At 33.3% G+C, this 27,987-nt stretch overlaps 2 protein-coding genes across 4 annotated transcripts; one reads left to right on the top strand and one right to left on the bottom strand.

The window, feature by feature from the left end:
* Window positions 1–1,515: 1,515 nt before the first annotated feature.
* On the top strand, window positions 1,516–5,760 carry LOC130646938 (core histone macro-H2A.1-like). 2 transcript variants are annotated; one of them, XM_057452613.1, is made up of 8 exons: window positions 1,517–1,839; window positions 1,956–2,180; window positions 2,256–2,342; window positions 2,734–2,824; window positions 3,109–3,198; window positions 3,549–3,723; window positions 4,392–4,412; window positions 4,970–5,760. In XM_057452613.1, the coding sequence occupies exons 1-8, from the start codon at window positions 1,564–1,566 to the stop codon at window positions 5,142–5,144; spliced, it is 1,140 nt and encodes a 379-aa protein (XP_057308596.1). In that variant the 5' UTR covers window positions 1,517–1,563; the 3' UTR covers window positions 5,145–5,760. The 2 variants fall into 2 exon arrangements, with proteins under 2 accessions (XP_057308599.1, XP_057308596.1); XM_057452616.1 differs by lacking the exon at window positions 4,392–4,412 and having other exon boundaries at window positions 1,516–1,839.
* Window positions 5,761–7,063: 1,303 nt separating this feature from the next.
* LOC130646936 (uncharacterized) lies at window positions 7,064–27,669 on the bottom strand. Of its 2 annotated transcripts, none has more exons than XM_057452610.1 (25): window positions 27,365–27,669; window positions 26,350–26,496; window positions 24,947–24,992; window positions 24,642–24,718; window positions 23,194–23,254; window positions 21,641–22,671; window positions 21,278–21,356; window positions 20,966–21,127; window positions 19,641–19,897; window positions 18,052–18,213; window positions 17,060–17,170; window positions 16,500–16,641; window positions 15,538–15,680; window positions 14,810–14,979; window positions 14,417–14,548; window positions 13,661–13,973; window positions 13,098–13,397; window positions 12,721–12,860; window positions 11,983–12,201; window positions 11,615–11,869; window positions 10,856–11,071; window positions 10,518–10,674; window positions 9,841–9,999; window positions 8,331–9,640; window positions 7,064–7,524 (listed from the first exon to the last, which is right to left on the bottom strand). In XM_057452610.1, exons 1-24 carry the CDS (start codon window positions 27,497–27,499, stop codon window positions 9,431–9,433), a joined length of 4,824 nt encoding a protein of 1,607 aa, XP_057308593.1. In that variant the 5' UTR covers window positions 27,500–27,669; the 3' UTR covers window positions 7,064–7,524; window positions 8,331–9,430. The 2 variants fall into 2 exon arrangements, with proteins under 2 accessions (XP_057308593.1, XP_057308594.1); XM_057452611.1 differs by having other exon boundaries at window positions 7,064–7,556.
* Window positions 27,670–27,987: the final 318 nt, after the last annotated feature.

The following is a 27,987-nucleotide window of genomic DNA, read 5'->3' on the forward strand; positions in this document are numbered from 1 at the left end:
TACCTCTTGATGTTGTTTTCAAAGACAGCTTTGCTTCTCTTTTGTTCTATAAGTTGCTTTCTTATGGAAAAGGTATTGTCTGTACATTTTGTTTTCTGAACTTTTCTTTTTATGCTTTAAACTAGTTATCTCCATAGTTCTTTTAACTTTCTTTAAAGTGTCGCTTTGCGCACTCACCCATTTAAAAGGTTGGCCAAAATTATGCAATAACCCTGGTCATACATTTTAAGAAATGGAAGAGCGTGATAAACATTAATTATTATATAGTGTTTAAAGCAAAAGGAAATACCTACAATTTTTTTTTGTTTTACCCTTGATTTATTGTTTTCAAAAAGCAATTTAGCAATCTCTGCCCCATGCTTATAATAAGGCAAGGCTGTCTGTGTATCTAGAACAGAAAAAAGATTGTTTTGTGACGCTCCACTTCTTGGCTGGGAAAAACTGATCAAGGATATCGTTACACATATTGTGAATTAAAAAAATCAAGAAATTTAAGAAATTACATCAAGTGCAATTGTTTTCAGTTCTAGTAACTTTTAGATCTTTAGTATTTCAGGATAGTCATAACTCATTCTGGATTTTGAAAAACATAAATATATATAAATGTGTTAAATTTTTCTATTGTGATTAAACTTTTATACTTTAAACTCTTATAATAGTTTATAGTATTTTGAATTGCTAACCCTGGTCTGATAGTTACATTATGAAGATACTATGGCAGTTAACAATTTAGCTAACCCTTGTTTTTACAATATTCAGTTCTTGTAATAAGTTGCTTGTTTTGTACATTTTTTTCAAAAATAATTTTTTATATGCACAGACTTTATTTTATAAACTCTAGACTCTCCTAGCTATATAAAAAGATTGAAAATTCAAATTTAAATAGTTTTTTAAACTCAAATTTAATAGTTTTTTGTGTTCGATATATGTAAGACTAAAGGCTGACAGAACAAACAGGCATAAAAATGCTTCAGAGCATGCGATCTTTAAATGTTTACATTGCATGAGTTGAAAATTTTCCTTTTCATTCCATTCCAGAAAAAGTAGAAGTAAGTTCAACTTTTTCCTTGTGTTCGGTGCAGAAATGACAGGTAGAATATTAGACTTGGTTTCCATTAGACGATTTAGTGAAGCGTTGCGTCTCAAAAATCAATGCAATATTTTTGTTTAATGGAAACAGTTTCTATAAATTCGTTTTAATACGGTGAGTGCTGTTTCGATTAGACGTCTTCTATTAGTGTAAGCACTATGATCATTTTCGTTAATGTTCTCCACCACATGGATACTATTGTCAAATAACACGTGTTTGAGTACCAGTCGAAAAATTAATTAATGGAAGAATCCCCATGATTCGATGATTTTTCTGTTTGATATCTGTTTAGAAAGTATATATTACTTCTACCAGATCTTGCCCAATATCTTGGAGGTTTTTGTTTCTTTGTTTGAAATAGCGATAAACGTCCTTAAAATAATTTCTCTTTTGCGTTTAAATTGAAGTCACCGTGGTTTATATTTTGTTGAACATCTTATTTAATCTTGTTTTGTTACCTAAGCAAAAATAATATGTCCGGAAGAGGAAAAAGTAAAGCTCAAAGAGTTTCCATCTCAACTCGAGCAGGAACAATATTTCCTGTTAGCAGAATTCGTCGTTATTTAAAAGGATGTACGCATCACCAAAGAATCGCTGTTGGAGCACCAATATACCAAGCGGCTGTTATGGAATATTTATCAGCTGAAATTTTAGAATTAGCTGGAAATGCAGCTCGAGATAATAAGAGAACAAGAATAACACCAAGACACATTTTATTAGCTGTTGCTAATGATGAAGAATTAAATAAAGTATGGATTCAAATAAAATTTGTTAAAAGCCTTTATTGTCGTTCCTTAATCTTTTCTAATTCTATATCATCTTATATTATGTGTACATACTTTTCACAACTTCTGTTTTGTTGTAGCTGTTAAAAAATGTGACAATTCCAGCAGGAGGAGTCATGCCTCACATCCAGCCTGAGTTGTTGAAAAGAAAAGATGGTGGCAAGTTTGTCGTTCCAAAAAATGATGCTGCAGTTAGGGCAGCGTTGCAAAAAGCTAAGAATGCTGGAATACAAAAAGCTAAAAATAAACCAAAACCAGTTGTAAAAGCCAAAGCTCCTGTTGCAAGCAAATCACCTGTTAAAAAGGTGTTTATTTTTAAATGTAGTGTTTGTGAAATGACATGGTTTGTAAATTACATCTTTTGCTTGTTTTTTTCTTAGGTTACTACTCCGAAAAAGAAGGCAGAGTCAAAAGGCAGCGATTCAATTGCTGTTCTCTCAGAAAAAACTCTGTTTCTTGGACAGAAGGTTGGTGTTTCACCTTAAGGATAAAAATATTGCACAAGAAAAGATTTCAGAACAAAAGATTTCCAATTTGGTCGCAATTCGCAATCTTTTCTTCCACAATTTCTAGCCTGGTTTGCACTATTTTCTTCCGCAATTTCTAGAAATATGCAATTTGCAAATTTCTTGACACAATATCAGATTTCCAATTTGCAATCTTTAGTTTCGCATTTTACGATTTTTCCGACCATGAATATACAATCTTTAATTCTGCCATCTTTTCTTACCCAAACTTTTCTTCCCTGAAGGTAACCTTTTCGATTAATAAAAAAATATTTGCCAGTGTAACAGATACAGAAAGACAGATAGTATGAAAATTATAATGTGTAATATTGACCACTGTACCCCTCTTTAGCTGACTATAGTTCAAGGTAACATGGAGAGTTTGAAATGTGATGCTCTGGTCCATCCTACTAATGCAACATTTAATACAACTGGGGAAGTTGGTATGATTTCATAATTGTCAGCTTAATTTTTCATAAACGAGTCATTACATGTAAATATGTATACCTTATTGTCCTATTCACTGTTGCCCCTAACTGGTGTATAACAAATTGATTGTTTTTCGTTTGCGATCTATATAAGGCTGTGCCTTAAAGTAGAGAGCATTGACCTAAAACACCAATTAACATTATAGACAGTCTAGTCTAAAAGTCGCACAACATGGTTGACCTGCAAAGCCTTAGCAATTTTTAGCTGTTTCATTTATTTACTTTACTTTTCTTTTCAGGTGCTGCACTGTTAAAAGTTGGTGGTGAGGATTTAAAAAAGAATATCATTGCTCTTCATGAATCACATGGTGATTTGGCTTATGCAACAGGTAAAGTCTGCTTGAACAACCTTGTAGGTAACAATATGATTTTTTGGAAAGTAGAAAGGGGGCAATGATATAGTGTCTTGTCTCTGATTTTCTTACTATTTTAAAACAAGTTTAGCTAAGCTTACATGTTAATTCAAAGATTCAGAGCTATTGGCAAAGGTTTGATCAGTGACACCCATCTTGAATTAAAACAGGTTGTTTTTTTTGTTGTTTTTTTTGCATTGACGTTTCAGCTGTTCTTGGTTAAAGAAGATTTCGAGGTTTTTTCTTTCTCTAAGGATGTTTCTCATCTTTGAAATTAGGGCAAAATATTTCACAAGTTTTACACTAATGTGACCTTTTCTTCACAGCACTCGTTGGAGAGGCACCAAACCTTCAGGCGAAGCATATCATTCACGTATACAGTCCTGTGTGGGGTAAAGGAAAAGCAGAGGATGATCTAGAAACTGTTGTAAAAAATGCTTTGACACTTGCTGATGAGAAAAATCTGACAACAATTGCCTTTCCATCAATTGGAAGTGGGGTGTACGTATTCATTTTTTATTGCTTTTTTCTTCGATTTTAAGAGAAAATGGTAAATTTTCTTGAAACCCTCACAGAAAAATTGGACTTTATGCAGGCTTAATTTCTTAGTTTTTCGGTATTTCCAATTTAGCAAAATTGCTTTTCACATGATCGTTAGAATGATGGTCTGGGGTAGTTACGTTTTGAGTAAAACTACTTCCTGATAAATAGGCCTTAACTTGTGCATTTCTTATTTATGTCAAGCATGACATTTCTGTTGATTTTATTGACTTGTAACTAACTTCGTATAGTTTAACAACACACTTGTTTTTTTTATAACGCACATTCAAATTTTAGACTAGCTATATGACAGCACTTTATGTTTTGTATTAATTATTTCTGTATATCATGAATGACAGATTTAGAAAATATCATTTGTTAGTTTACGTTACGTAATGTCGAAAAAAAAATTGAGCGCCGTATTTACTTGAAAGATTCAAAGTAGCTATATTTACATTAAATAGATGGGAAAGACGGGAGATTTGGCAAAGATTCTCAAAAGATACTTCTATCCTGATTTTAAGATTCTTATTTCGCACGAGTATTTATCAACAATGCGTGCTGAATCAGTCATTTATGGTATAGCCTCTCTGTAACCTCTTTCTGATGTGTTTGTTTTCTTTTTGTAGTGGTCCTGTAAAGAAGGAAAGGTACGCAATAGAGTAGCATGTCAAGTTATGCATTCACCATGAAGTTAGGAAGGCCTAGTTTCCACTGGCGATTTTTAGCTCTTATAGTTACGAGATCACCAGAAAGTTGGTTGGTCTACATATTTTTGAAACCAAAATTGGATTTTGTATGTCGCTATTGAAAATGTGATGTGATAGCTAGATAGTTGCACATGCGACTTGTTTGTATATCTATGTTAGCCAGTCCACTTCAGAAACTCCTTAGACCTTAGATTCATTACGAATGTTTGGCGCGTTCCTCATAGAACAGAAGTTTTTTTTCGATTATTTTACTTGGAGGAGCATGTTTTCGAATTTTATAGGGACGATAAACAAACAGATCATTTTTTTTTTAAATTAATTAAAGTCATTTATTGTTATGAAGATTATATAGTAAAAAAAACAATTTGTTTAAAAAGTGCGAAAAGGGCGCTAAATTAAAGAACGGGTGTTAATTTCAGGGAACAGGGCGCTTTTTATGACTTATTTTTCCATTTTATTGAATTTTAATTCGTTATTTTACCTGACTTTCTTTTTAGCAATCAATTCCCGAAGCAAACGGCTGCGCAGACCATATTGAAAGCCATCTCAAATTATTTCGTCACTGTAGTGACGTCATCATTGAGGCAAATTTACTTTGTTCTTCATGACATGGAAAGTATCGGCGTATACAGCTTAGAGTTGGCGCGATTGGAAACTTCTGAAAACAAGTGATTGAATTTGGCTACTAGTATATTGTCGTCGATTTGTCGGTGTTGTCGGGTTTTTAATGGTCGTGATGAACACTTTATTTTATTGCACTCCTCCTGTGTGTTTTTTTCTAGACGATATTTTATTTCACCTTTGTTTTGTTTATTTTTTAGTAGTTTTATATTAATTGCTTTTAATATTCTATATTTTCTTAGCTTGTTTTTGTAAGCTCGTATTGTATATAGCACGTGATGTAAGAAATGACGTGTACATAGTCCAGTGAACGTCAAATTTAACGATGTCCTATTGTGTGTTTCATGAATTGACGTCGTTGATCACGTCATTCCTCATTATTGATGCCATCGAATTAATTTTGCTATATATTGCGTCTGGCTTGCTTTTAGATCCATTTTCATATTATGTTGGTTGCAGGCATGACTTTTAGATTAGCAAATAGACATCTTCAGCGCCCTCTTTGTACATAAGATGTTTTGATTTGTTCAACATTGTTTTTTAGTTTTTAGTCGGAATATTAAAGTGATTTTATTTTAGTATGTGTGAAACAGTACGGTGGTGTGAACATTTGGACTTTATATTGATTTGCTTTAGTTTATTCTGAGAAATAGATTTCCTCAGCAGATTTTTTAGTTTTAACTTCTGTCAGCTCATGCGTCGATCCAAGAGCCCTTATACTTTAGTTCGAACTTTAACAAAGATGCATGTTTGAAAATTATATGCAAACCTTCCTCCTCTAAGATGCAAAGGAAACGAAACAAAAAAAAGACCAATTTCTTCTCGTAAAAATTTTAACTCAAAAGGAAAAAACTTTGTATCCCCTTATTTTTAAAACCATGATTCTTATTCCATCACAAAAAAATAAAAATAAAAGTTGGTAAATAAATTGAAAAAAATAATAAAGTCGCTAAAAATAGTTGATTGGGAAAAGTATTAGTCACTCGGTCAAAAAATTTTTTACCGATAATATCAAAAAAATGGTCAGAAAAAAAAGAAAAACCACTTCTACATGTTGATTGTTTCAGTAAATATTCAACATGCAATGCACTACGGTAACATAGATGTTGAATTACGTATCATTCATTTATCGGATTATAAGGCGCTCTCAGACGTGTCGTCAAACTTTATCCTTCATATGTGTCGTTGAAATTGATAAATAATAGAAAATACTGGCGAAAAAAAGTTTATCCCAAAGAATTTTGGAGATGAAAATGTCATTAGATTCAGTGGAAAAGTTACGAAGTTTCGCGAGCTATTTTGAACAAAATTTTATCATTTTTGGAGTTCGGGCCAAAAAATTTAGGCGATTAAAAACTGCGACAATAATAAAATTACTTACCGACGAAACAGACGATTACGAAATGCAATAATTCTGCATTTCACAAGTTCACACTAGTGTGTTAACAGGTTTAATTAGGGTGTAAAAAGTTAACACGATATATGTACGTGTAAATGGTCAGTGGTAACTAAAGCTATTTTTCACCCAATCTGTTACTCTTAACCATTCTAAAACCATCATCAACGCTAATGGTTTGCACAAAATTATGAAAGAATCTGTTGTTTTCCTGCTGACTACTAATGCATATAGATTTTATTTAGGTTATTTCCCAAACTCGTCCCCAGGGCTCTATGCATGCAGCTGCCCAGGATAATAATAGTAACTATTACAAAGCCCTTCAGAGTATTTAGGCCGTAGAAGAAAATTACCATTGGATATTTTAGCCATTATTCTCCACAGTAGTGAGTGTTGCTGGTCTGCACAGAATTATCAAGGAATCTGAAACCTTATTCTCAACAGATGTACTTTTAGTTATCCTGCTAACTCTTAAAGCAGATAGTTCTTATTTAAGTTATTTCCTGGGACCCGGGTCTGGGTAATAGTGACCATTACAGAGCCCATTCAGAATATCATAGCAGTAGAAGAGCACTGGGGACGAGGTTTGTTATTTCTCGATTTTGCATATGAAAATAATAAAGAATACAATTATACTTTTGTTATGCGTGTGTAGTAATTAATAAAAACAAATACGTGTATAAATAAAGAACACGATTGTAATTGGACAATAATTTCTTCACGTGACCAACATCCAATATGATTGTCCACCACGAAATTCAGTCACGGTGTTTTTGTCACTCACGGTAAACATTGAGCATGTTTTGCGTTCAAATGAAACAAAATCACAATCATGCTGACATAAGCACTTTAAATAACAAGAGAATCTGTGACTCGTTTTCACTTCCTTAAAAGGAGTAACACGTGACGTTGTGGATATGAGTCTGAAGTTTCCATTCTTCTGTGTCGTTGGACAGTTTTCTACCAGTGTAAGATAGAATGCCGGAATGAGCAGAAGGATGAACCATGTTTGTTTTATTTCTTCCATGTTTCATTCTAAAGATAACAAACCAACACCCTCTGATAAACTAAAAAAAATTTTTAACATAAGTAATGGCGGATGTTTCTAGATCGTGTAGTTTTAATAACATACTTTCGATACTTACTACTATTGTTCCGCGTATTTATTCAGGATATAACCACTTCAGTGTTGGAAACACTGTTATCAACGTTGGTCCTGTGTTCTGAATACATTAGGTACACACCGGCATTGCCTACCAAATTTCCCTCACATGGCATGGGTTGACCCGTAGCTGTGGGGAAGACACTTGCTAAACATGCCTGCGCTGTGAACCGAACCGCGGACCTTGTGATTGCGAAGCAACTCCGTAACCACAACGCCACACGGCACAAAGAAGACTCCCGGGGCAATGATGGTCTTTAAATTTTTGTCTGATAAAAATTGCTTTTTAGGGGCTTTTTTTTACAAAATGCAACAATGACACTTCGTTAAAATCTGCATGCTTATTCATTACGCCGAGATGAAACTCGTTTCGTTTTGTGTTCTTCGTTCGTGCGCTCGGCAATAGCTAAATTTTTAACAAAAACTCACTAGCTGCTGTTATATGAGCCTATTCCACTATCTATATATTAGACCACCAAAACATGAAGAATTTCATGCACCAAAAAATAAACATTTTCATATAACAAAACACAACCTCGTCCCAAGGGCTTGTTAAGCTTTTTATATTTGGCTTTTTATATTCTTTATTCATATTCGAATATAAAAAGTCTAACAAGCCCTGGGAACGAGGTTGACAAAAACATAAAAAATTTCATGCACGAACACACGGTTGGCTTACCTTAAGAGCTCTCGTCCATCTTACAACATGAAAACAAGCAAATATTTCTTATGAGCACTTCTCACGTTGTTTACCATTTCACACAATATTCGTGACAAAATTACACGAACTTGTTAAGTAGAAAATAAATTGTTTACCACGTATCAACCGTTGCTACTGGTGATGACTCTTAAAAGCTCTTCACCAGACCCCTGTGTTTTTTTAAATTTAGTACACAGAAGCTTGATAAAAAAACAACAACAATATTTAGATCCACAGGTATTCCAGATACCGTCATACAAATGACATAAATTAGAATATATTATGATATCATTTGTCAGGAAGCAAATTAAACTCCAGTATTTGTAAAAAATGTGGCGAGTAAGAAAATACATTCTCTTCTTTCGATATTATAAGAATGACTTTTTTTAAAAAAAAAACTGCATATTTTATCGTCATGTTAAATTTAATTGTCAATGTCATGCTATGCGAAGCGGAGCTTATGTGTAACGATTTTTAAGCTTTTTAACAAAACTGTGCACATGGCTACATAGAGCACAAAATAAATTATGTAAACAGAATAATTTACATATGATCAACATAATTAAGTATATTTACATATCAATATATAAATATTTATAGCAACACCACACAAATTATATTTGCGAAATTATGTGAAAAAAATCGTGTTTCATCTTCTAATAACTCCCGCATGTGCATGGAGCGCCGTCTTGATTATAAATACAAAACTTTCAAATAGTTCAAATATATACAAGATAAAAGTACGTTAAAAACATCAACATAAAAAATCTTGTGAAAAGCAAGCAACAAATATTATTTAAGTAAGAACACATTGCAGTGTAAATACCAAACAAGAAATGTTCCGTTGATTTGTTTTTTGAACGACAAAGTAACTCTTGTTTTTTACACAGTAGTAAATGAGGCGTTGCTTGCTTATCCAAATATAATAAAAACACATCTTGTTAAAGTGTGTTTTAAAAATGTCCTTTATAAAGGGGAGTCCCTGGTTCCCACCAGCAGAAAATCAGTAGCATTTGTTACACAAAACACTTACGCTACGGTGGACACCAGCTACTTATAAAAAAACAAACTCTAATAGATTAAACAAGTGAGCTACTTGCTGGCACATCTAAAAACGAACCCGAACTCTTTCTTCCAGGTTCGTCTCGCGGGACTGACGATGTCGAACTACCTCGTGACGGACGTCGTTTTCTTGCTCCGTCACCCGTCATCGTTTGAAAAGTTGTACGTTTGATTAGGGCCTGTTTTACACCTTCGTCGATACCAGGAATATTCATCTCACCAAATACCTTTAAAACGGATTAAAATATCACAGCCAGCTTAGAAAAGATTACCAAGCTATTTAAGGCTTAAAGTGTACAAGGAAATTTAAATTTCGATAGATATTTTGAGCAATGCTTCTCTCTCATGATTTCCCAAAATTGTCATAGCTTCAGTGAAATTGTGTAATAAAAAACTTCCCCACCAAAAGAAAGAAAATCCGGATTACCTCCACAATAGCACCATCGGGAAGCTTCAGGAAATGTCTGTACAGTTCTCTCAAGCCATCAAGATGCAATGTGTGAATGGAGACGTGTGTTGTCGTCTCACGTGCTCCTGTCTTGCGACCATGTGCCGCCGTCGGATTGTCCCAATCTTCATCCGCCATCTTGAATAAGATAAAAATTACGTCATCATAAAGTTCTGTCTTTAGCATGTTTGTTATTTTTACTTACAACCTCCTTTTTTAATTGAATAAGTAAGACCATAGAACGTTTTAGGATATTTAAGATTTTAGCAGTTTTTTTAGGAGATTTTTTCAAAAGCGGGGAAAAACATGCAAAAAATTAGAAGATTTTGGGAGAATTTAGTATAGGATAACTGATGCAGAATATAAATATTAAATATTTATTATGAGATTTTTAGCAGCATTTGCAAAAAATCAGGAAATTTTAGGATTTTTAGGATTATTTAAGAGGATTTTATTTGTTTAAGATTATTTAGGATTTTTAGGAGGCGTGGGAACCCTGAACGTACTTATTATATCACATGGTAGATTTTAACGGGCCATATAAATAAATAAGATTTCGTACAAATTCGTGCAAAGTTGGGGAGATACTATCTTCAAAATTTTGCAATTTAACACTACTAGGAGAATCTTTTCGAAAAAAAAATAACAATTTCTACCTCCTCTTCCTCCCAGATATAATCATATACAGCAGTTTTTCTTCGCTCTCCTTCTTCGCCCCTCCACCGTTCAGCTTTTGAACATACAAAATTTAACTCTTCATTCGATATCTCGAGATCGTACGCCATGAAAAAATCACCATGTTTTCCGTGTAATCTAAATGTCCAATGAATAAGACCCTGATCACAAGAGATAACTGAGTAAACATCACGATTACCGTGCGATTCAGTATCGAAGATTTACGACAATGTCAGTACTTTTCCGCGATGCCAAATAAACCAATGAACAAACAATACAAAAACAAATAAACGAATAAACACAAACAAACAAAGCATACCTCCAATAGACATCCATCAATCGACCGTTGTTATGGATACGCAAAAAATACATATACAAAATGGTGCATGCGGAAAACATGGTGACGGTGTATAGGAAAACCGTCAATGCTATACTGACGAATAAAGTGACGTTATCGTTGTTATAGTAACGACTAAAATGCCAGTAAAGTTTGAACGCATCTCCAATTGGAAAGTCACCACCGCGATTACGAAATCTAAATAACAAAGGACACATAAACTCTATACATTTTCTACTTCGTACCATTATTGATTTCTTGTCCACCGCCTGCTGGTTTTACACAGAGTCAGTTTTTTGTTCAGGAAACTATAAGGATAGATTAGCGCAGTCGCTTCGTAATCATATGGACAGTGGTTCGGTCCACAGTATATCATTACCGCTGTTACGAGTCAATCATTGTCTTCTCAATGTCCTTGCGTGTGACACAATGAGAAGACAATGCTAATGTCCATCTAACTTATACATTAAAACTTTTACAAAGACAGCAGTTAACGCTAAGTCTTTTATAATATCATGTCACAAATCCAAAATGTTATTTTATTTCTCTGAGTCTTACATAAATAAAAAAAATAAGTGCTTTATTTAAAAAAGATTAATCCTTGCATTCGGTTTAACACTCGTTACAATTTAATCAAACCTTAACACAGTTCCCCCAGGCAGTCCAGTTTTCCTTGTGTCTTATGTAACTGCCCCCCCCCCCCTGTGTCCATACCAGTCCCAATCCTTAAATAGCACAAACCTTTCTAATGCACTATCTGTAATTAGAATCCAGATCGGGTCGAGTAAACAATGAATTCCAAACGCGATAATAAACCGTGAAAAGATGTTTGAGAATCTTCCGAATAAAAACTGGATAAAAGCTGATATAACGACCATCATTAAGAACAATATAATGTTTGTAAACGGACCAATCACAATCAAAGCGATCTCTTCACGCGTGCGTAGTAGCGTGTTTTGATAATTCAAATTCACTGTGTAGGGTAGAAACTCAAACCTGAAACAAAAGCAGAAGATTAGCAAGTATAAATTTGAGGTACGAAGCTAGCATAAAAAAAAAGACACCAACAATGGAGTATATAGCATGGAAGACAGTCATTGTACACTCACTTGTTGAGAGGGATAAGAAATCCCAGCAACGCCATCCACTGACCAATATAATGACAGTACAATCGCATCCAGTAGGTTATTAACAACATCAATATCATCGCCCAAAACTCTCGACTTTTTACTTGTGAAATACCAAGCTCAGATAGTAACATACGTCCCATGTATTGCACCTTCTTTGTTCCTTTATGTTGAATGTGACCTTTGTTTGACCACGGAGATCTAAAACAAAAGCAGCAGGGTTGGCACAAACAACTAAAGTATAAGGAATTCTGTAACGCTGTAATGGAGAAAGGGAAACAGTCTTCGTACTGAACCATCTCAAATCTTTTGTACGTCGATCAACTGTGCGAATATACTTGCAAATCTGGTTTAAGGGTAAAGGTGGTTTTCTAGACTTCGTTGAATAGGTACACTAACCTTATCCACAGGCCAAGTTCCTGATCAATTGAGAATTTTATTCGCTGTTATTTCCTAATCGCTTCTCTATACGAGTTACAAAAATGCTATACTGGACTCACAATGAACATTCGATTAAAATTGATTTTGTATTCGAGTTGAAAATAGTTCATGGCTGAATTAATGTAAAAAAAATTTTCTTTGTTCGAAATGGTGACCACAAAAAAGTAAAATCTTAACTTCGGTTTTAACAGAGCTGCGAAAATTAATTAAACATTTTTTTCTGTCTGTCATATATATATTAGTTAAATCATAACTCAAAAAGCTGAAAGATTGACCTACTTAACAGGAAACGAATGTGTATCCAGCTCTTCTAAATGAGTGAGTTTCTTCTTTCGCTTTTGTTTGGATAATAGAGCCGTTTTGGGCATCATGGTATATATTTTCTTAGCATAGACATCAGACGGAGTGTTGTTATGTATCTATGAAGTAACAAAAAAATTTACAACAAAAAGCACAAAAAATTAATCGAAAAAAGTCGAGTTGAGAAAAGTATATTTCAAACAATAGTTCTCTTGAAAATACAGTAAACCATCATATACCAAATCGAGTAAAAAAATAAATTATTCTCATCAAAAAGTGCGCAAATGCGCAAATCTTGTTTTTAAAAAGTAAGAAAGCAGATCAAGAAGATAACCAATAAAAGTAGATTTATATACCTTGTAAAACATTCCTGGTTGTCCTTTGACGGGTTTAAAGCCTTCGTTTTTCTTCAGTGCTAAAATATCATGCTCACCATAATCTGTTCCACTCGAGTCCCCATCATCATCATCATCCGATAACTGCAAACCTTTCTCTTCCACCAGTTTACGTGAAGCTGCTACACTAGTCATTGGACGCAGCAACGGATCAGTCACAGCTACAGTATCCTGACCGACTGAGCTCTTTCGTTTCCGTAGATTTGCTGATAAAGATTCTGCGCGGAACATTTGCACCTCGGAATCAAGAACCATTGAAGACTAAGAAAAAGGTGAGAGCTTTTACAAGTTGAATTGACAAAAAAAGAGATTATGATTTAAAAAAATCACAAATAACCAAAAGAAGGCATAATTCTACTTGCTACCCAGACTGATAAAAGTTCGTACGAGGGAGACGCAACAGATCTTAAACATATGTACTACGCTTATAAAAAGAAAAAGAAATGCCTCCACTATTAATGAATACTTGGTGACAATAAAAAATGAAATGCCTTCACTGCTTGGTGATAATGACTTATCACTACCTTTCGTCTGCTACCAGTACTGCCACTGCTTCCTGCTTCTTCTCCAGTATCAACGGTCAATATGTTGGGGATAGCTGTTTTCTCTGAGTTAACGTTACCATTCTCGTCCAACGGGCCTACATGCGAGCTTAATATACTACCACTTCGATATGACGCGCGTGATAAGGCGGGCGAATTAATATCGGATCTGGAACCAAACACGGCTTTTTCGCCGTCGATATTTTCTTCGCCTGATTTTGTGCGGTCAGGAGAACTTAAAAGTCCTGATGTGAATTGTAACTCAACTTCATACTCCTTCTGTCCAGCCATGTATCTACGGCAAAATAACCAAAACTAAAATTTCACTTGCTGTTATATCTTCCACATCTATCGCGCCATGTTGAATTTGTAACTTTAGCGTTTCAGAAGAAACATTGTGTAGAGGAGAGAGGAAAGGAAAAAAGACAAAGAATCTATTTTGCTCTTTGCTTGACTACCTCGGCCAAGAGAATGATCTTACTACCAGTATGATCTTCCACATTTATCGCGCCATGTTGAATTTGTAACTTTATCGTTTTACAAGACAACATTGTGTAGAGGAGAGTGGAAAGGAAAAAAGACAAAAAATCTCGATTGTTTTTTGCTCTACTACCTTGGACAAAGAATGTTTAAAGAGGCCTGCTTTTTGCAGGAAAGAAAACAATGCAGTACAAGTTGCAAGATAACATTCCTAAACAAGAAATTTATTTATGTGTTTAAAAAATTATGTAAAGATACCTTGGTAGCTTTATAATTTCGAAGTAAAAATTGCAAAGCCAGTTCTCAAGATCTTCAGCCATTAGTTTTTCGATGATTTCAAATTTATCGATACCTGGGTCCATATCTCCACGCAGCATAGGCGTTTTGTACCTAAACAAACAGACAGCCGAACATAAAATATGATATGAGTGGTAGATTCTTTTTCTCAACGAAAAAAAACTTCCTAACTCAAGATATCATATGTTTCGTCCTTGAAGAATGAGCTGTTCTTTTTCTTAGCAGATGACTCGAAAAAACCGGTTCTCAAAAAAATTGTTCTTGGTGGTGGGGCAAAATTTCAACGTCGAGTAAGCTTTTGGCATACATTTTTAAATTCTAGAGTTGTTCTTATAAGAATCTTTTTATACGTACTTTCCCTCTACGACGTTGAATTCCGCATCACAGATGGGGAAACATCCCCACCCAACAACTTTATCGGTTGGTGTAACGGAACCACGAAGTATGAACAGCTCGAAGATGAGCACCATACCCGGACGAATATCCGGACGTGATGGACACACTGTAAACACGCTTTGGTCGATCTAAACGACAAATAGACTGTCAAAATAATGGCGCTGGATTTACTGATTTATTATGTACATCAGAAGAACATCTCAAGTGTTTGTGCACGCAGAGTTCCTGGCAGAGAAGACTTTTCCCTACTTGTTCCTATCCTTACCGTCGTCTATATTCATAGGAGATATTTGAGCAGATTCTATTAACGAGTAATGTAGCACAACAACAACTCCGTGCAACGTATGTTGTTTTTACAATTATAACAAAGTAGCTGAAATATCTTGTAAGCATGTCTGAGAAGATTGAACAAAATAAACAAGAGAAGGACAATGCAAAATGATATTTTTAAAGTTTTTCTAACTATACCGGTGCTCATAAATTTATTCAGGCGTGGCATGAATTAATGAGTAGCAGGGAAAAATTATACTACTGCTTTCAAAACTTCGTAGATAAAAAAATAAGACTATCTAAAAGAACGAAAAAAACAAGTTTACATCTACTTGTAGCCGAGGAGGGTCTCAAAGTCAGCAATAAATACCGTTCTACAGCTGAAGTTCTAACACAAGAAATACAAAACGGTATACCTTTAGTTCAATGTTGAAAAATTCTCCGGCATGATATATTGGTAACGTGGCCCCTCCCCATTGCTGTCCTTTCAAATTAGACCATTTCATGACGTTTCCACCTAACCGGTTGTATAGCGATACCATGAGTACATATCGACTCCCTAAGTAAACACAAACTTATTTCAGCACATTTTCACTTGAAACAGAACTTGACTAGCGTTACCCTTTCTTTAAATTCAGCAGTCTGAAAAAATTACGTTATCTACAGATTATTCAGTTAGGTTCACACTCATTCGCCGTAGCCTACTCTCCTGCAAATGTCAAAAAAACTATTTTAGATTCATAGCAAGTCACCCGTCGGGAAAATCCAAGTGCAATTTGCTCCACGCTACTTACATCTACCATTTTTAGAAAGTCGACTATTTTAATATAGATGCAATTCACACTGGCGCGCAAAAATAAACTTTACGAAAAACCAAAGATAAGACAAAGATGGGTTTTCAAACAAATCAAATTTTTAGCTTCTGCTGTTGCTAAAAATTTTGACAAAGAGACCTGAGTACGTCTAATCTTTTTTCCCAGAGGAAATTTCGTCAGTCCTTATTAAAAGATTTGCTATGCTCCACTGATAATGTTCATTCAATGTTTACATCAAATATTGCCGCTGAGAAGGTAAAATTTAGATGTATTGTAAACATTAAAAATCGCTTCCAAATATCGTAATTGGAAACCGAATTGGTTAATAAATTCCCATTACCTGTGGTTGCTAAACCTGACCTAACGTCTGCGACAAATGCAAGAGAATGACAGCAAACTACGTAGTATGCTAAAAGTACGCATTTCACATCTGCAAACGCATGGTCGTGTTATTGCGAATACGGCGAATGAAGTGTAAATTCACCTTTCAACAGAAGAATAGTGTTCACGACAGACAGCGTTAAAAATGTCAACAAACTTACGTGAGCACCTCATCAACATACCTGGCAGTTTATCTTTCACACCTCGTAAACACTTTAATCGTATCTGTATCGGCTGGGGCGCTCGATTCCAATCGATTTTCCATCGATGGCCCTTACTTCCTCCGTACTGCCCATCAGCAAAGATCAAATCTCCATACATGGTCTAACGTACAAATAATACATGTCAGACCATCTGGATTGCGTTTGAGACAATTTGACCACGGTTGGCCAAATTAAAACCGTCATGAGCGAAAGTCGAGGGAGGTGAAATAAACTACTAAGACGAGCCTACGCATTCATTTAAACACCTGTGTCTGCCGCAAAGTAAATGGAAGAAAGCGTTCGTTTTTTTTAAAAAAAAAATCCCGTGTAACAAAAATAAATCACATTCAAGTGGTTAATGAATTATTTTGGAGAATTTAGAACGCTAGAAAATTATAAAAAAATAAATATTAAATTTGCACTTATTTTTGCTAACTAAATTAAATAAAATCCACCCTCTCAAACATTACAGAATTGACACGATACGTTCAAGAGACAACTAACGCTGGCACGAAAACAAAGTAAAAATCACAACAGACCTTCACTTCAGCTTTCCTTCTTTTCAGAGCTTTTCTTAACTGACTCTCAGAACGGCGAAAAGCTCGATGGATTTCATCTTTATATGTTCGATCTCTTTGCATCAAATGCTCCTATAAAGAAAGAAAAACAATTTTTTTCAAACTATTTATCAATTCATCTGATTTGACCAACTAAAGTATATAGAATACATAGGAATAAAAAAAGAAAAAAGAAGAAAAAAATATGACGCGAAATAAACACAATAAAACAGTTAATAATTTATTGATTTATTTTGATTTTTTTTTTAAAAAAGCCCAAAGATGAAGAATTAAAATAGAAGAAATGAACTTTCGAAACGTCAAAGCTGTTTAAGTATACACTATATTAAAAAGAAAAAAAATACATAGAAAACCTAAAAACAAAATAACTTTTGAACCGAGTTGTTATCAAAACTTTTCAATTTTATATTTTCTCACCGGCAACGCAAATAATGTTAACATTAAAAGACCATCCAACCATTTTTAAGATTTAGGGCAATTCACATCACTGAGGAATATCAAGTCAATTTTAAGTTACTAGTCGTTGCCCGTGAAAAAATCCACGGGTTCGCCCGTCCTTTATATTTACCCGTCGCAACAAAGTGGATAAAAATACATCGCATTTGATATTCATGATTCCGTAACATGATTTTCTAACTTAGCGGGGGGTCCGCGCAGAGACAGACAGACGACGGCTATTATTATAGAGATTTAGTACATGGAAGTAGGATGTATTGGCTTGGTATATAAAAATAAAGGAATTTCACGCTCAATGCATCTTCAGCTTAACGAATGGTTACGTGAGCTTTTTGAATGGTCACGTGTGTTTACAATGTCCTCGCAGTGTGTTCTACTCAACTTAAAAACTGTGTGTTTTGGGTTTCATGCAGATAAATAATATTTTTTAAGTTGAGAGAAAGTTCTTACCCTCAAAATGTTAAGTAAAATATTTTCCATCAAACAATTTTTTTTACCTCTCTCATTCTCAGTTCTCTATATTTCTCCTTATACTTGCTCATGACATATTTCTTAGCACGCTCCATAGCTTGCAAGATCTCCTGCTGTCTTTGACGTTGAACCTTCGCTTGCTGTTGTTGAAACGAAATATGCTCTTCTCGCAACCGTCGTTCTTCATCCTGCGAAACAAAAAACAAAAAAATGAGACAGTCTGTCTAAAAATAACAAGACACCACACAAGTTTTCATAAATAACCAAGAAAATAGGAAAAACAAGATATGTGTTATGAACAGAAACCAAACTGCATATAACTTCTTAACCTAACAGGATTGAAAAAATATTCTGTAACTTTCTAAATACCTGCAGTTATGGTAGGTTACAACTATTTTTCATTTGAGCAAGGTTGTCAGTAAGAATCCCATTTAAGGAGTACATTAGTACCCTCATCATATCCTCTTCATAAGAACAATAACCAAATCAATCTATAGTGTATATTTTTACGCACAACCTCTTTAGTTTCAGTGCCATGTGTTTACAACCAAAACAAACTACTTGTGCACGCAAACAAAAAAATATATGAAAGTTTGCATATTCTCTTTCATGTTTGGCAACAACATCTATAATGTTGCAATCTTTAAAATAATAACATTTCATAGAGAAAATAGCTGATTTGTTTTCCCAGGTTTATTTATTTTCATTGGAAAGCCACAGGCTTCATGCTAGAAATACTAAATAGCTGGAGAAGTTAATAGGATTTTTGTTTGCCTCCTAAAACAACATAAAATAATCGGACAAATCCAGAAAAAAAGACAGAAGATACAGAAAGGTATTTTTACTCCAAAATTTCCTTATTGATTGTAGCACTCTTCCAGAATCTACTATATGGACATTAAGAAATGTTTGGTATATATTTTTATGCAGTGTGATAAGCATTGCACTCAAGGATGCTAATTTTTCAATAATTTTACCACTATAAGTTGCTGAAAATTGCTCACAATAAGTTTTTTTTTTGAGCAACTTTTAAATTTTTCTTTTTTCTTTACTAAATATCCTTTTTATTTTTTTATAGTTCCTAAAGTACAAATCTGAACACTAAATTTTGCTTGTTGGTTGCTTTTAAAAATGTGCATTTCTATTTCTTATTTGTGTTAAAAACAATAAAAAAATTTAAGCATTCAAAAAATATTGTTGCACTTGTATACAGTAGGATTTGAAGTGGAAGCTCGTTACCAGCGTATTAAGTGCTCAAAAAACTTAACTATTTTAATATTTAATGAGGAATATAGCTAGTCTATTATAATACTGCATTTTTTTGCTGTCCAAAATTTTTAGCAAGGATGTCAAGATAAAAAATGCTCACTAGAGATGAAAATTTTTTTTCAACAGAGAGATGACAAAAATAGAGAGACTACTGCAAAGGCCGTATTATCAAGAAAGTGGGAATGGTAGAACAAATATCGTATTTTATTAAATGTAATTTGAGTGTACACAGGACTATGACAACATTTAGACTGCAAGAAAAAATGTTTTGAAATATGGTAATGACATGACAACTTGCAAGCGTTCATAGGAAAAACATGTTCTAACAGTGTAGCATGCAGATTACCTGTACATCTTCCAATGAGATATTCCCAATCATCAATATTTCTTGTTCCACTTGTTTTTCAAACTCATCTAGATAAACTTTAATTTCTTCCTCTGCCAAGCCTTGTTTTAACTCCAGCACTTGTTTCTGATGTATTTTCTGTTGATCGGATTCCATGATGGAGGGTGGGGAAGTCTTTAAATTTAACTGAATCTCATCCGTATCCAGTGAGCCCATTACTTCATACAAATCAGGTAAATCTTCATTTGTAGGTGGAACTATAAATAAATATATTTCGGATGTGAATTAATTTTTTAAAAAAGTTTAGAAAAGACTGGGACAGGTTAGGAAATGGACCTACTTTGCGAATATTATGGTATTTTCTTCAATATGCGCTTTGCGCGTTATTAAAAAGGGCATTGATAAGAAAGGGACGTTTATTGGAGAAAAAACGGTAGTTTTGCAAAGCTGTTATGTATGAAAATTCACGGCGTGTGAAAATTTACGAAATTAGGTAATAAGAAAATGATAAAAATCAACTAGTGAACTCAACCAGTATGTCTGATAATGCTTACAATGGTTTCAATGCATAGATGTTAAGTGCATGAAAAGACGCCTGCAAAAGCATTTCAAAGCATGCTTCTTTTTTACATTTCTGTTTTAATATTTGAAAGACAATGAATTTTAAGGGTCCAAACTTTGGATCCAAACTTTTTAAAAATTTTGTTTGTGCATGTTCTATTGTAAAATTGTAAAAAGCCGTCAAATGATGAATTAATTGTAGGTGTTTTTTACTAATACTGTTGGGCCTACCTTATTTCTCAAGCTACTCATTTGTTTGTTAATGGAGTTTTATATGTATAAATCATCGTATGATTAGTTGGGACTATTATAGAATTGCATTTTTAAAAATTGAAAAGGAAGTTGGAAATGAAGATAAAGAAAATCGAGGTTGAAATGATGACATTACAACACAGGGTTAAGTAATTGAAAGTTTTGAGTGTTAAGTGATTAAATGCTCTGACTGTTAGAAGTGAAGTAGTTTTAAAATTACTTGTTTGTGATGCCCATTTTGTTACTCAGTTACTAAGCCGGTTTAAAGGAAAGGAAAGCATAACACCAGTGGAAAATCAATTCAAAGAATGTTATGACACTTTGAAAATGTATGATGTTGATTTACTATTAAAAAAAGCGTTTTTTATTAATTCAAAAGAACCTAAAATTATTACAAAGGAAAAATATAAAAGTCCGACTTTGACAAAAGAATTTTCTTTTCTAAAATTTTTATCTAGCGCTTGACAACATCACACCCCAGTGTCAGCAGATAAAAATACTTTGTTCCTCACCATATTTCTGGTCATCGTCTGATTCAGATTGTTCAGCCATTTCATCTTCTGCACTCTTTTGTTTTTCAACCTCCTCCTCATTACGATTCTTCATCTTAGTGTACATTGCCCATGGAAGGTCTCCTTCCTCTGGAGGATTTATAACTTGAGATTCTTTTGACTCTAACGAAAAAAAAAATTATATATACAAAAACCATTTAACTGATTTGTTTCATACACAAACATGAAACAATATTTAATCAAATGAAACGTAGAAACAACAAAACATTAGTAATCAAATCTACTACCAAAAAATAATTTCTGAAAAATTACCAGTGTCCGGTGGTTGCATGTCTTGGCCTTCAATAGTTGCATCTTCTTGTGAGTTAGGCTCTAAGTTTCTTTGACGTACCTGTTTAAAATTTAAAAGTCAATACTGCTTACTCTCAACTTTAAAGTTCTTTGAATTGCAAGATTGAATAGAAATTGCACTTTACATCTTTTTTTTTTTCTTTTAACAAGCTTTAAAATTGTTGCTGGAATAATATTCTCGTAAAAAAGACGTCTTCAGCATACTCATACTCAAGTTAAATTGAAATAATTTGTATAATATCCTCCAAACATTTCTTATCTAGGGTTTCTTTACTTTTCAAACATGAAGCTTTTTATAAACGAAGTAGAATTTAATTTGCTTACTTCTTCATCCGTCTCGGCACTTCTCTCGATATTCTCACTTGCCTCTAATTCACTTTCCTGAATTGCTAACAGTTCACTGCTCTCTTTATTTGCTACTACAACTTCTTTCACATTCTCAGTATATACGATTTCCTCTTTCTCAGGCGATTTTGATCTTTCAGCCGAATTAGGTCTTTCAAATACGTCTTTCTGTTGAGCTGAACCTGGCCTCTCTGGAGTGCCAGACCTAATTGCAGAACTTGGTCTTTCCGAAACACTATTTCTTTGCGCAGAACTTGGTCTCTCAGGAGTGCCAGTTCTTTGTGCAGAAGTTGGTCTTTCTAATATACCATTTCTTTGCGCAGAACTTGGTCTTTCAGGAGTGCCAGTTCTTTGAGCAGAACTTGGTCTTTGAGGAGTGTCTAGTACTTGAGCAGAATTTGGCCTTTCCGAAATACTGGTTCTTTGACCGGAACTTGGTCTTTCCGAAACACTATTTCTTTGAGCAGAACTTGGTCTTTCAGGAGTGCCAGTTCTTTGAGCAGAACTTGGTCTTTCTGAGGTACTATTTCTTTGAGCAAAACTTGGTCTTTCCGAAATACTATTTCTTTGACCAGAACTTGGTTTTTCAGGAGTGCCTTTTATCTCAGCAGAACTTGGTCTCACAGGAGTGTCAGTTCTTTGAGCAGAACTTGGTCTCTCAGGAGTCCCTGTTCTATGTGCAGAATTTGGTCTCTCAGGAGTGACTTTTCTCTCAGCAGAACTTGGTCTTGTAGGAGTGCCAGTTCTTTGAGCAGAACTTGTTCTATCGGGAGTGCCTGTTCTCTGAGCAGAACTTGGTCTTTCAGGAGTGCCTATTCTTTGAGCAGAACTTGGTCTCTCAGGAGTGCCTGCTCTCTGAGCAGAACTTGGTCTCTCAAGAGTGCTGCTTTTTGGAGCAGAACTTGGCCTTTCAGGAGTTCCAGTTCTTTGAGCAGAACTTGGCCTTTCTGCATACTCTGGTTGTTGCTGTTGTTGCTCTTCCATACCGATTGCTTCAGTATTGTCATTATCTAAATTATGTACAGCGATACAAAATGCAGCATATCTCAGATTGTCAATTCTTCTTACACCAACATTACAACAAACTATTTTTTACAATGTACTAATTTAACTTGACCAGAAAAAAACCTCTAGTTTCTTAGTAAGCATAACGTTTACAAGCATATCTAAGCTGAGATTCCTTACAATTTAAGCATAACAAAGGCACATTCTATAGCTGAAGAAAAATGCAAACATTGTTTATTGAACATGTTTTTTTCCCTAAAAAATCTTAAATTTCATCATATGATTGCTTCAGTCAATTTAACTAAGATGAAGTTCTACTACCACGCACATGTGTTTACTAGAACACATGTGCATGTGGAAAAATGAGCACAAGCATACTGTTAGCAAAAAAATGTAAGCAAACTGTGGCTGGGCTCAAAATACATTGTGAAGTTAAAGAAAAAAGAGTGTACTACAAGTATTCTGATTTTATTCCTATGTATCATTCAAAAAAGGGATAAAATTGAGGAAAATGCCAGTAACTTTACCTTTTTGAAATTCTGGCTCTTCTATGATTTTTCGTGGTGAATCAGGAATATCAATAGCAACCTTAATAAAAAACAAAGATGGTTTAGAAGATAAAAAATCAGAGACGCACCAGAATGTAACAAATGAACTTTTTAACCAAGGTTAAAATTACATGTTGAATTTCTTTGTGTAAAAAAATGGATATAGAGAACTGTCAGACGAAAAGAAAAAAATATTCAAATTAACAGACAATAGAAAGTATAGAACATTTAAGGCAGATTAGCAGATAACTTTTAAAACTAAAATAGGCTCAGATGTAGTTTGAACTGTATGTGTAAATTAGGTGTTCTAGGTCTTACATATAAATTTGCAGACTGATCTAAAATACACTAACACTATTTTGGCTGAGAAAGTACACATCTTAGTGCATTTTTCCCTTTCAATTTAAACCCAAAACCTGAATAAATCAGGTTAATTTTTTTGTATTGATTAAGAATCCTCTTTTTGGGCAGTTTTAGAAAAAATAAGCCTTTGTCCTGCAAACTTTTAGTATTTCTATTAAGTTCAACTGGTGTAGATTCCTCATTTTACTGGGTGATATTTTTCCAATGTTTTGGGTAATGTAAATTATGAACACGGAATCAGTTAATAAAATACTTGATACTCATCATAGTAAAGTTTACACCATATAGAATTCCTTTGTTTACAATATTTTGCCTTTTTTTTTGAAATCTTACTGTTGGCTCTTCTGTCATGAATGCTGGTATACGAAATGAAGAATTACAGCATAAGAAATAAGAACTGAGAAAAATTATATAGTATAAATTTTCTGGTGAATGTACCCGAGTGTCATGTTATTTGCTACATTTTATCAAATTTCTCTTTGTTCATTAAAAATCCCCCAAATGTCTGGTCATGTTGTACGCAATTAGACTTTGGCTGAGTCAGAATGTTGTTCTTTATAAACTATAAACAATCAGATAGGTTTACAAAACAAACAAATTAGTTTAAAAAACAAAATAAAATGAAAATCTTACAACTAGTTAATAATGCTACGTTTTCCGAATTTTGTTGTTGTTTTTTTATGTACAAAAGAAGCTACTACTTAATGTACTTAAAAATACTTGATGTATTATAGTTTTTTCTAATAAAGCCAATAAAAACAAATGTTCATTGATGCATACAATGTTAAAGAAACTCCAAACCACCAATTAAAATATAAGCAAGTTTTAGTAATAATAACAACCCAGTACTTAAATAAATGTAAATGTGTACATGGCTTGGTGCTTCCCAAAAATACTTCAGAACAAAGTTAAAAATACATTTGATGCAAATAAAAACAGGTAAACATAAAAATTGTACAAAGTTTTAAAATACATGACCAGGCAAGCATGTCAATATATATAGATATAATGATCATGACAATTTTAATAATGATTATATTAAAGATTATGGCGATTTGACTTACATCAGGTGACTGAGCTCTTGGACTTTCTACAACAATTTCCTTTAAGGATGAAGATCTTTTTTCTATTGATGGTCGTGCTAGAAGTGAAACATTGTAGTGTTTTTAATAGCAGTTTTCAGCTAAGGAGCTCACCCATCATATATATTTGGGACATAGCTTAGCACTTATTTCGTGCATTTTTAGAACAAATTGTCAATTTGACAACCATTTTAAACAAAATATGGCTGTTTTTTCTTGTATAAAGACTATAAAATTTATAGATTTACCTAAATTATAATTAAATTTAAGAACTTTACAACTTTTACCTGATTCGTCTTCCAAATTGATTGATGTTTCCTGCTTAGGTTCCTCCTATGCATAAAAGTTTAATATAAAACTGAGAAATATTCCTCATCATCAACATATTTAAACATTATTTACATTAAAGCAAACAGTTCATGGATTCACAGTTTTTAAGGAGGTTATTTGCATAATTTTGTAAGAGGTTCTTAAGACTTTTCTTTATAAATTAAGGTTTTACATTATGCTGAGTCAGCAAGTCTGACTTGCACAGTGACTACAGCTCTAAACATAATAAAGGAAAAAGGAATGAGCTTCAAAGATCGAATCACAAGCAATTAAAAATGTCATTTCTTTATTTAAGAACATACACTCTGAGCTAGTCAAAACTTACTTGTCAATATTCATAAGAGAGTTAGGAGTTTATATTTTAGGTTATTAGTTTAGATTTAAAAGCTTAGCCAGTACTAATTTTTGGTGCAGTACCCCAATTTCTCTATTTTTTGCACCCTTACAGGCTATAAAACTGACTGTACCATAATGCAGACAATTTAGAAAGTGCAGCTAGCACATTTGTGACATTGCTAATTGACCTACGACACAATAATTGCAGCCTACTTGCTGCAGAGAACTAGTCAAGTAATCAGGTTGTCTATTTTAAGAAAGACCATAAAAATGACAATTTTCCAAATATTATTTCCAAGGTGCAGTTAATTTAACTTTTATAAAATTTTGAAATATATGTATATATATATATAAAATAATTTAAATATCATCACACAAAACCTTTCAGTATTGTTGCATTTTGTTTTAAAACATTTGAAAACATTTGAAATTCTATCATATGGAACCTAATTATGTACAATGAGTACTTAAAAAATTTCAAGTTGGACTTAGGCTGCAAACCTAATCAATCTCACTTTAAAAATCAAATCGATGGACATGAGAAAGAACTTTTTTATAAATCGTGATCGTGAGGCACTTTCCAAGAAAATGAAGGAAGAAGAATAACAAGATGTTATAAATCAGATTGTTAGTTGTTTTATGTTCTACTTTTGAACAAAATCTTTAAAAAATTCAATAAAACGTAGAAAAGTGTATCTCAGTCTATAACCAATACAGTGATAAATAAGTGCCCATTGTTTTACAATTTTAGGGTAAAGGGTAATAATAGTAACACTAATAATAGTAAAACTATTAAAAAAAAGTATAACAGTAAAACTCACTGGGTTTATTTTTTGAGTATCAGCATTTCAGAAAATTCATATCAATTAATTCTATCATTTTCCCAATTACTTTTGGGTTAATTTTCATAAAAAGGGCAAAAATTTGTAAAAAACTGAAGACTTCTACTGTCACCTTTTCTCTAATTAAAGTAGTTAAATGAACTTAGTTTTCGCACAACATTTATTAATATTTATAGACCAACCTGGACTAAAGAATCGTTTTCGAATGCAACATTTTCAACGCTATCAACTTTTTCCTTTTTCTTTTTTTCTCTATCTTTGGAACGTCCTTTCTTTTTACGCTTTTTTCGATCACTTTCTGATTTCTCCTCATCTGTCTTTGAAGCACTCTGAATATATTAACATTAAAAAAATTAAAACAATTCCACAAGAAACAAGTGGTCAGGCCTTTAAATTTTGGTAAATCAACATTTAAAATTAATTTTTTTAGCAACATGAATTACAGCTAAATGAACTAAAACCTTGCTTCTGGGTATATTCTGAGGAAGGGAATCTAAAACCACACTTTTAGGTAGTCAAATTTCGGTAGTCAAATCATTCTTTCTTTAGAAAAAAATTATGAATACACATTGCCTGCAAATAAAACAACTTATCATAAGCTTTATTAATTGAAATTTCTCATGTTGTTTTCCAATGTTCATAAAAAACTTTATCTCTAGAAGATGTTTGGTTTGAAGTTGCAATACCCTGAAAACTCACAATGCGTAAGCTTACCAATGCCAGCCTATTATACAAATAAGTTAGTACTCAGAACATCACACATATTGTAAAAATAATCATGAGGTTACACACAGTAGTAAAACCTAGCAACATATATAACAAGATTGCTAATACTAATAAAATTAAATACAATCTACTAGGACTATTGATCTTATGTAGGGCAACATATTATCAAATAAGGCTACACAAATAAAGACTTCTTCTAACTACTGGATGCACTACTGTCATATGAATGGATTTCATCGTCTTCACAAAACTAAGATGACTTAAGACATAGGAATATCTCTATGGAGAAATTTGTGTTTAAAATTTGCTATTTCACACACTAGTAACATTCGTGATGTTTTTAGGTTAGAAATAAAAATTGTTGTTTTTGTGCAAACATGGGATCAATTTTATAATTGGATACAGAAATTTCTTCATCAAAATAGAAATTAAAGATCCAGCAAAATAATTCCTCTATTTTTTTGTTTTTACCTGGTTAACAATTTCATCTTCATTTTCTTCATTATTGTTGTTGTTATCATCATCATCAGCGGTTCTCCTCTTTGACTTTTTACCTTTCTTTCCATCCCTTTTCTTTCTCGGCTGTTCTGCACCATCTACATCCATCCTTGTTTATTTATTCTGAAAATATTAATTTTTAATTGCAAAATGATTAAAACTGGATATTAAATAACAATAATCTTCCTTTAAAATTTTTACAAGGCAATTCCAAAAATACAGGTGAAGTTGATAGTAACTTACGGTCGGTCAGTCGGCAAAATAAAAATAATCTTATCGAGAATGTATGATCGTAACAAAAAAAAAAAATAAAAATAACAACGGAGGAGGGTGTTACAACAACAATTTTTTTCTATGTATTTTCACATAATATTTTCGCATGTATTTTTGAATAATAATAATTTGTCTCACTAAAAAATATGTAATTAGTTCTCAAGGTGAAAAGATAAAAATACTTGCATGATCAAAAACTTGTTTTTAAAAGTTATACAGCAAGAATTATTTTTGTGCTATTTTAAAAGTTGTACAGAATATACTTGTATTGTTTTGAAATATATACAGCAAGTTATACATGCGCTGTTTCGAAACTTATACAG

Source organism: Hydractinia symbiolongicarpus, chromosome 6, assembly GCF_029227915.1.
Source record: "Hydractinia symbiolongicarpus strain clone_291-10 chromosome 6, HSymV2.1, whole genome shotgun sequence".
Taxonomy (NCBI): Eukaryota; Metazoa; Cnidaria; class Hydrozoa; order Anthoathecata; family Hydractiniidae; genus Hydractinia; species Hydractinia symbiolongicarpus.